At 31.6% G+C, this 10,599-nt stretch overlaps 1 protein-coding gene across 2 annotated transcripts in view; it reads right to left on the reverse strand.

The window, feature by feature from the left end:
• The window catches only part of LOC106457863 (serine palmitoyltransferase 1-like), a 40,292-nt gene extending 31,791 nt beyond the window's left edge, over positions 1–8,501 (reverse strand). Inside the window, exons 1-7 of one of the 2 annotated variants that reach the window (XM_013917313.2) lie at positions 8,424–8,501; positions 4,334–4,425; positions 3,461–3,565; positions 2,797–2,891; positions 2,449–2,542; positions 1,441–1,513; positions 959–1,091 (exon numbers count right to left, since the gene is read on the reverse strand). In XM_013917313.2, the coding sequence (XP_013772767.1) occupies positions 959–1,091; positions 1,441–1,513; positions 2,449–2,542; positions 2,797–2,891; positions 3,461–3,565; positions 4,334–4,381 (548 nt within the window). In that variant the 5' untranslated portion in view covers positions 4,382–4,425; positions 8,424–8,501. Of the gene's footprint in view, positions 1–958; positions 1,092–1,440; positions 1,514–2,448; positions 2,543–2,796; positions 2,892–3,460; positions 3,566–4,333; positions 4,426–8,367 lie in introns of both variants that reach the window. The other variant, XM_013917312.2, reaches the window with a different exon arrangement.
• Positions 8,502–10,599: the final 2,098 nt, after the last annotated feature.

Raw genomic sequence — 10,599 nt, forward strand, 5'->3', positions numbered from 1 at the left:
AAAAAAAATAAAAACATTTGACAATTTTCTGAATGTTATTAGGAAATTATAGAGATTTTGCAAATGAAATTTGATAATTTTCAGATGAATAAAAGTATTTTTAATCTTAAAATCAAAATTCAGAAGAAAAAATTCATGAGTAAATCTTTAATTAAAAAATTGTAATAATTAACTTTTAAAAATCTGGTATTTTATGTACAAAAGCCTTCTAACAATTACTGATGATATACAACATTTCATGAAGATACATGTATGTTATCAAAAGTTATAGTATAACTGTTATCATGGTTACTTTGGTGGATACAGTTTCGGTGGAATCATCCAGCCTATAGTAAGAGTTAAATTCAAAGCTCAACTGATCATTCCCGACTTAAAAGAAAGAACTCTGGCTGATGAAATGAAAGTAGGAAGCCCAGTAACCATATGGTAATTCACGACACGTTGAAGAATGGCTACAACATCCCTGACAGTTAACAAGCTTCCAGAAGCCATAGTAGGAATAAGGCTTGTTTGTGTGTAATATCATCACTCACACAGGACTAAGTAGAGATCACCATCACTTTAGAAATCAAGATAAAAAATTAAAGCTTTTGAAACAAAAGCTAAAGAAAATGAAAACCAAACCTTCAATAACAAATGCAAATCTCAACAAACTGAATACAGATAAAACATTTTGAACATGTCTATTCAATACAATGCAAAAAAGATGAGTGTAAGTGCATAGGTGGAGCTACTGCACATGGAGGTTGTATCATTCTCCTGCTGGTGAGGGCTTTTGTTGCACTTCATGTTAAAATACATGAAATTTGGTGGAAGTTGCCTGAAGGCTAGTCTCATGTAAACCTCTTTGGCAGATGTGCAAGATAGTTATTTTGTGTAAAGAGGTGAGTAATCATCTCAGAATTCACAAATCTATTTGTAGTTAACCTCAATGTTATTATTGAATATGTAATACTACCAGAAAATAACATCTCCTCGTTTAGCATAAGCTGGAATGGCACTTGGCATACATGAAAATCCATAAGAATATAATATAGCTTCCTCAACACCCATGAATTCAGCCAACTGTGCTTCAAGATCTAAATGAACATCTGTTACAAAACAATAAAAAGTTTGAAAATATAGAAACAGCACAATCACATTAGTTTAAAACAGCAACATTTACTACTAGTAACAAACTTAAATGGAGTCAAATCTCAAGCTGAATACTGCAAACTAACCAAACAATAGTTTGATTAATTGTAAATAACATAAATACTATAACATAGATAACAGGAAGACATGTCTTACAAAATAAGTAAATTTGATGATGCTAAAATGATTACAATGTTAAATGTCCCTATGATTAGTTTTGTGAGGTCAGAAATAACATATACATGATATCACCTTAGCCATTTGTTAGAACAACTTAACAAGATACATTTCTATAATGTTACATACCCACGGTTCCATAGAATCCCCTTGGACCACAAGAGCCTACTCCATACTTCCTGAGTCCCTTAACTGCTGCTTCCTGTCAATATCATACAAAGTCCAGAATATCAATACAACCTCAGTAAACTAAAAAACAACAACTAACTTCAAGAATCAACGTATGTAGGTCCAATATAATTTGACTTAGTAAAACCCTCTTTAACTTGACTTTGCTCTTTATATTCTATTCAACAATAAAATCACACTTGGCTGATGCTATTATAGCTCTGTTGTCTCTTAGTCAGTCAGCATGAAGTATTTCCTGAATGAGCAAGTATGCAGTGAAACAAGTTGAAGAGACATGCTACAATGACAAACTGCTCAGAAAGTTTACACTTAAGAAATAATTTTCTTGGAAGCCTGCCCTTGTTGCTATTTTACCGAGAGAATCACTGAAAATTAATTTAAGTAAACATATATTATAAATATAAAACTTAACTTACTTCATTTTCCCCAGTTTAGAAAATAAAAATATTGATACAAGTTTAATAAAATTATGATTTTAGTTTTGGATACACTACAGTTACTTCAGTAGTGTAAAACATTATTTCAGTACTCATTATTACACCTTAGCCAATGTATATTCTGAATCAAAATGCTATTTTACAAATCCCACATTTAAATTATTTGTGAGGAAAAACTGTCTTTATCTATGGATTACTAAATTCTATGTCAATAAACCACATCAATTCTCATTTTGGGTTCTCGACGGTAAAGAAACAATCATAAGCCATAATTATTGTATGAAATGTTAGAAATGCATCATAGTTTGAATTAATTAGAATTGATCACAAGATATGTAAATCCTTATGTAATAAATACTCAGAAACAAAAAAAAAGCTATGTAGACAGCAAGAGTAATACAAAAATTATCACTGTGAATCAAAAGGTATTCTAAAACAATTTAAGGTAAATGCAATAAATGTGAGCTTGAAATAATTAACAAACTTTCAACATATATGTTGAAAACCTCACCTTTATTTCTGGTGAGTCAATTAAACCAAGATAGTTGTGTGTGCCCATATTCAGACATTCTGTACCATTGACTGTAATTTTTTTGCCTAAAGCCCTGAAAGAGAAATTGTGTTGTTTTAGTCTTTAGTAGCTTTTTCTGCAGAAGTCATGAAACCATGTATGAAAAACTAGGAATTTCTTTGTTTCTAAATACCTTTAAATTATGAAAATGTACATTAACTTCAACCATTTGTCATGTATTTATCTTAATGAATTCTAGTAAGAACTGGAATTGCTAAATACTGCTGGAAATTTAGTGACTTCTGATTTTAACAACTATTTCCTTTTCTTACTGCAGAAAAAACTTACCCCGACACAACTCTTGGCTTTAAAGCATAATGGTTTTTAGATGAATCTGGAACTAAAGGTTCTGGTTTCCATTCTGCAATCAGTTCTTCTTTTTCCTATAATAAATAATGCCAGAAAATCAGTTTGGCAAGTGTCTAAACTTATAAATGGTTTAAAGTATTGGCATAAATAGTTTAATCATGAAAAAGAAAGACTCAAAAGATAAACTCTCAAATTCAAAAATTTTTTCTCCATAGTATAGAGAAAAATAGCATATTAGTTTTTGATACAGCAAGGCTTTTCATGATAATATGGAAAAGTTACTGCTTAAAATCAATGTACATACTGTAAAAACAATGAAGTTTCTTTTAATACTACACTACTCAAACGAATTAAAATATTTAAAGTATACAATTCTAAAAACAATTGAATTAGAACAACAATTTCAATCTTATAATAGTAACAAAATAAACAAAGAACTCAAGTTATTAATGAAGACTACAAGTTTGCTAGAATAAAAATAAATGAGGGTTGATATTTTACATCATTTTCCATCATTATCTATTTGCATTTACATATATCCTGACATAGCTGTCATAGTTACAAAGAGGAGTAAATAAAAAGTGTCCATTGCCAGGAATTGTACATCAATCTTGATAACTATTAAATATTTCACAGAACTCACCTTTTCCGTCAGCTCTAACCGTTCTGGTTTATAACTCTTGTGGAAAATTAACCATAAGACCCACACCATTAAAAATGCTTCTAATGCAAGATGATAAGAAGGTGCCTGAAAAACACATTTGTGAATAATGGTAGGTAAATAAATAATAAAAACAAACTTCAAGCTATAATAAATCATATCTGTAGTACTTACAAATATAGGGAAAACAACATTTACATTACACAATGAAATTTTAAAGAATTTAAGAATGACTACATGTTTCGGTAGCTTCCCCTACCATCATTAGGAGTAAAACTCTATGCGAACAGTGGGTTTTTATACAAGAATAATCAGACTAAATGTAATTCATCAGTGAGTCCAACCATTCTTGTACAAAAACCCACTGTTCGCATAGTTTTACTCCTAATGTTGGTAAAGGAAGCTACTGAAACATGTAGTCATTTTTAAATTTCTTTAAAATTGCTTTTCCTATATTTTAAAATAAAGTTTATTGAACAGTGTTGCCCTATTTATATATATCTTATCTGTAGTACATTTAATCTAAGAAATATGCTTAAGGCTATATACACACACACACACACACACACACACACATACCAAAATGTACCAATTGTTTTAATAAGTAAATTTATCATATTTAATAATGGTTTATACAGTATAACTGATACATCAAACAATATTTTAATGTATTAAGTTTAACATATTTCCATATTCAGATCAAACAAAATTCTAAATAATTGAAATTAACTACACATACCATATCTTAAGGTAACTCACTTCACAAGTTTATAACTCTAACATAAAAAATATTTGTGAAAAAAAAGTATCATACACGAAACACTGAGCAATATTTTAATTTTAACACACTTTTACCTTTAGAAAAGCTTGGAACATTTCATAAAGCTCCCATGTGGTATCCATTGTCTCTCTTATAATACAGCTGACTCACACTGTGTAGGTATAATCTAGAAAAAAAAAACAGTAAGTAGAAAAAGTGATTATGACTGCCACCAAATCCATACATGTACCTTTATTTACATAAGCAGTAACCTCTTCAAAGAATATCAAAAGATTAGCAGAGTGAAACCATACTGAATATCCAACAAAATATCAAACTTCATTAAATGACTTTACAAAACATCTTTTGTCACACTTTCAAAAACTTTTCCCACCACTAATGTAAGACAAATAGACCTATAATTACTGGGACAATTTTTATCCCTTCCCTTGAAAAGAAGAGTGAAATTAGCCAATTTTTATATCTTCTCATTCTTCTTCTTTGAAAGTCTCTGTATCTTGTCCCTCCTCCAACACATTTTCAAGCCCGTTGATCAAGGACAGGGTAATACCCTTTTTCACTATTACCCTACCCATCACCTCTGGCACAGAATATAACTAAAGTAAAGCTTTATTCCATATAATTCATGGCTCTCTCACTCAGACTTTCAATCCTTGACTCTGCACACTAAAAATTTATTTTATTTTTACTAGTTAAAGCCTTAATCTTCTTCAACATACCAACCAAACTCCCAATTATTTAATCCACCTGTTCTTGAAAACCAAGATGATCCATACCCCACTATATCCTGACTATTTCATAAAATGTTTAATATTACTTGATCTGAAATAATTCTTTGTAAGCTAGGTGTTTTATACTTACTAGTAATTCAATTCTTTTAAATACATATTTGGTAAAAAAAAAAAAAAGGCTTCTAATTAAGACAAAATTTTATAAAGAATATATTTCTCTTTTCATCTAGTTTGACTGGAATTACAAAAACATCCCAATCTTAATTAACCTTTTTACCATTGAGATTAACCACTCAAATGTTCTTTCTCAAAACACAAAGTTTCTACAAGGTGGCTTTGATAAAATATTTTACAAGTGGTTTCATTAAAAATATTGTTGGTACTTAGCACTCTTGCACAATCACATCTTTATAAAGAACAAAGTCTAAGTTAATCGAAATGGTGTATTTAAGTGTTTTACACCCACAAAAAAGAAACCTATCATTCTATAGGTATTTGAAGAACTTGTAGCATTCCACCACAATTTAATTCTTCATATTGTTAGCTGACACTAGGCAGCTGGTACATAATTGAATAGAGTTGTTTAAACATTTGTTTAATACCATGTAAAAGCTTGAAATGGTCGTTTCTTTTAATGGGGGTGTGTCTGTGAGCCAGACAAGTTTCAGAGAATTCCACTCCTCATCAGTGACCCTGGAAACTACCACCAATGAAACTTCAGACCAAACCAAGCCTTCATAGTAGTGAGGTGTCGAAAAATCAAAATGGTGTATTTAAGTGTTTTACACTCACAAAAAAGAAACCTTCTCCGAAACAAAGAAGAACAAAGTCTAAGATAGCTTACTCCCTTAGTAAGATTTCTTAAATTTTCACTCATGTTTTATCCTCCAATAGCTCAGTGATAAGGTATCAAGACACATGGTGGGCACAGCTTAGATAGCCCATTATGTACCGTTGTGCTTAACAAAGAAACTTTTTCTACTGAATGTATAGCTAGTCTCCTGTAGATAACCTGTCAGTGTCAATGACCTGTAAAAGAGACTTATAGAATAAGCTAATACAAATCTTCCTTTTCTTTTTGAAATCTCAACCTTAACACACCCTACATTTTTGCCAGCCATAACAATGTTTCATTCACAAATTTCATCACATTTCTTACCAACAAAATTAATCCTCATTCCTATTTATTAGCTTGTTCCAATAAAATACTTTAAACCATCTAAAATAATATTTTTACCAAGTTTAACATTTGTTAACTGCCACCAAAGCTTCTAGTTTAAGCAACTTATATATATATATATTTTTTTTTTATTTTTTTTTTTTATTGTTAGCACTAGAAGCCTTTATGAGTAAAAATTTTTAATTTAAAAAGAGGGAATAGGAATTGTCAAAAAAGTACAGAAACAAGTTGAATAAAACACAAAAGTTGTTTTCAAGCCTAGAACAAAGAACTCTAAAAAAAAAAAGGCTGGAAATAGTGTCTACATTATTTTTCAAGCTACAAATCCCTATTTTGACTCCATGTCTACAGTATTTATCAATTTTAGGTGTTTGAGTGGGTTCACTGAGAAACTTGGCCAGTAGTTATGAAAAAATTATAAAATCTCTCCTTCTCTTTCAAGAATCAACATAAAAATAGTCCTATAACATGTGCACAATCTCTTTAGTAGGTTTGAATAAAATATTTATAGTCGTTTTTTTATGTAGGCTTGTGAAACAATAATAATAATAATATAAAAAACAATTAGAGGAATTTTAAATTTTGCCTAACAATTGGAAAATCAACTTTTTTTGGTATTATCAATATTTTAGCAGCCTCAGCCATTGAGACTGAAGGTCCTGAGTGTTGTTTCAAAAACAAGTCTACCTTTTAAGATGGTTTTTGCCCTTATGTTCTATTAGAATTTTTGTCAAATTCTTGGGTAATCCCTATTATGAACCACTATGCAACCTGCTTAAAACTTTTTTGTCTATAACCCGAGTTCTTGATAAAAATCCTGAAAGAGTTGTTTGATGATTTCACCCATATAAGTTACAGTGGCATATATAGCACTGCTACAGGGCCCAAGAGTCAGGTAACAAAATAGAAAAGGTTTTAAACTATTCCTGCCACCATTGTCACTGCCAAGAAATCATTTTCCAAATTTATGCTAATTTAAATATACACAAGAAGTTTGTGTGTGTGTGTTTTTATAGCAAAGCCACATCAGGCTATCTGCTGCATTCACAGGGGGGAATCAAACCCCAGATCTTAGAAATGTAAATCCAAAGGCTGTCCCACTGGGGGACTACATGAGAAGTACAATGTCAAAAAAGAATATGAGGCCTAGCTTCATAGAACATAGAACAAGCAAGAAAATTGTACAGGGACAAGACTGTGGATGCTTTCACTTCCATGAAATGTTAAAGATGGGAATTTTAACTAATGCTTGGTAAACATATGTATTTACTCGGCATTCTAGTTAAGTGTCAGTACAAAACAAGTGGAGCCCACGTTATTTCTTCTGTTTTGGGGCCATGACATGCTATATACCCCACTGACTTTACAAAGTACTTCTTTGTACCTGGTTAATAGCTCTTTAGACCTGCCATAATCAATAGCATTAGCTATGATATGCACTATAACTTATTACTTAGTCCACGTCACTAGTTTAAACTATCTATTCTATTTGAACCTTAGCAATTCATTATTATTAATGCAAAACAAATTATAATCCTAGTTTTCCTATGCACTACACCACATGCATACCTTTTCATTATACTTAGGCCTATTAGTAGTGTTCCCTAAGTAATACTGTAGTACAAACACCTCAAGATTATTCTCTCCACTCTTATTAACAGCTGGAACTAAAAAGTTAAAATATTTCATACACTTATATAATTTAGTTTACAGTTCCCTAAACTACTTGGCATTAACCTGATATTTGGGCTACAGCTTACAAGTACAATGGCTCTCACTTTCCAAAACTAATAAAATTTAGTTACTTATAATAGTTATATCATAATAACATTAGTCCTTTTTTAAAGTTTCTTCTATTTTACTCCAAGTCCAATATTTAAAGCATAATAAACCTACATTTTACTTCTTTCCTGACAAGAACAACTTAAAGTTTAAGAATTCCTAGTTGTTTTTACTTGCAAGTTCTGTCTAATTTTGCAGTTTCTTTACAAGTCCAAAGCAAACTCTAACTTAGACTCTAAGTCTAACTTACTTAGGCTAGTAGTAGTAGAAACAGAAGTAGAACAAGCACACGTTTTAATTTAAGACAGAAGTTTGCAAAAAAAAAAAAAGATTTACCCAGTTACAGTTTAGCGTTTAAAACCTACTTTTTAGCTCAATTCTTAATTTCAGATTTAGATTGGGAATGTATACTTACTTTAAGATTACTGTAATTGCAAATTTATAGTATAGTGTTCGCTAAGTTAGTATTACCTCTCTTACTCTCCTAATCAGTTTCAAAACAAATACGCCCTGATATGGGCGCTACCTTTATAGAAAACTGTATATATAACTTTTTAGTACCCAAAGTTTTCTAGAAATATAGTCTGATTTACACATAAATTTATTACAACAATGATAAATCTTTGAATGATGTTAAAATATTTTATTTTATATAAATTTGTTTACTAGGACAGTTATAAAAACTTTATCGGTATAGTTAATTAAGTTATAGTAGATTTCCTTAGATGGCAGGATATTCATCGAATGTCTTCATGTTTTTATTTATTAACATTTTAGTGTGTTTTTTATTATTAAAACAATAGCTGAATCACTCACACAAAGAGCCGAGTGTAAAAAATCAAACTCATGAAAATCAAATGAAATAATGAAAATTGAATGTGACCATAAAATTTCACATGTTTTAGCCCAAAACTACACAATACTTATCTGCGCTGAATCCACCGCCGGGATCGATCCTCCAATTTTAACACGATAAAACGAAGAATCGCTTGAAGATGTGTATAGTCACATGTCTAAGAGAACCAAACGAGGGATTTTATGATCCTAGAAATAAAGGATGGTGCCTACAGTTTTAATTATTTTATTTTTTCCATAATATCTTTTGGTTTTTAAACTGTGTAACTTTGATAGATCTGTTTTCAACAATACTGTTACGATAGCGGAAGTCACGCAATGCTGGGAGCATGCGCGCTGGAGTTTCTCGAAGGATCATGAATTTTCCTGGCAACTCTTTTTTAGTATATAAGCTCGGCAAATAAAGCCAGCGAAAAAGATAGAATTGCATAGATAGATAGATATAGAGATAGATAATTGAGTCAAGCGAACAGTAGGCACAATAAGTAAAGTGTGTGAATCACTGTGAATTATAGCGTCTGTTTATAAAAGTAGTTAAGTTACAGTGACTGTGGAAATTCTGTATATTACAAAGTTGCATCGAGAAAGAATAAACTAGTTCTAATTAAGAAAGGACTTGTATCGCTGAAGTTCCTCGGAAAGAATTTATACCGGAAATTAACAAACGACCAGATACGTAACAATACTTTTTTTTCAACAATAGTTATACTACTTAATATGTCAAACGCATACTGTAGAAATGCACTCTATAGATTCGATTAGAATTTATTATTTAGACTATTTGAAGCTTTGTAGTGTCAGTTATGGTTTGTATTTTAGTGGAAAGCTCCTTGTATTCAAATACAAGAAGTAAAGGAGAAACTTTCCGTGAAATCCACACATCTGTAAAGGTAAGTAATTAATTCTTGAAATATATCTGGATATGGTCCTGACTTGTCAAGTGGCAGATACTGATAGTGAAGCATATCTGGACTTGTTTTACTGCCTAAGAGAGATGTAAATAATTATTAAATATTAATAATGAGGTCACTAAGTAATGCTAGAGAGTAACTGGTAATTAAAAAAAGAGCTATAAAATATGACTGCTTCATCCAATTTGGCTGCACCCCCAGTTTGAAGGGTTTCACATTAAAGTTCAATCAAAGGTGACGCCAAAGGTCAAAGATCAGAAGGCAAGCAGATCTAGTCCAATGGTATAACTACCATTGCTAAACGTGGTTACATCTTTAGTCAACTTGATGAAACTTTGTTGAAAGGACAGAAGGTGCCTGTTGTAGAAACACAAGTGTGGAGGACGACGTTTCGAAAGTCTTCTGTCTTTCGTCTTTAGGTCATTGTGTGATCTGATCCGAAAAACTTGGTAGTTGTTTCAAATTTTGTGAGTAAACCTAGGGAGTTCAGAAAATATTACATTTTCTCTTCGCCTCCTGTCGTGGCTTTATCTTTTAGATACATTGAAAATGAACTTTTATTTATTGATTTTACAGCAGGTGAAAGCAGTGAAGAATTTGGTTGTTTGTAATTACGCACAAAGCTACACAATGGGCTATCTGTGCTTTACCCACCACGGGTATCGAAATTCAGTTTCTAGCATCGTAAATCTGCAGACATACCGCTGTGCCCCTGTGGGGTGCAGTGAAGAAGACCGGAGACAAGACTCTTGAAGTAGAGCTTGGAAACCGCTAGCTTGGCGATTGGTCAACTGATCACGGGCAAAGTATCCAGACCACAGTGGCCCACCCCCTGGGTGCCAATACACCCTGTCCCAGCAAAGACACAAGACTAAGACCAA

The sequence above is a fragment of the Limulus polyphemus genome, unplaced genomic scaffold (genome assembly GCF_000517525.1).
Source record: "Limulus polyphemus unplaced genomic scaffold, Limulus_polyphemus-2.1.2 Scaffold382, whole genome shotgun sequence".
Lineage (NCBI taxonomy): Eukaryota > Metazoa > Arthropoda > Merostomata > Xiphosura > Limulidae > Limulus > Limulus polyphemus.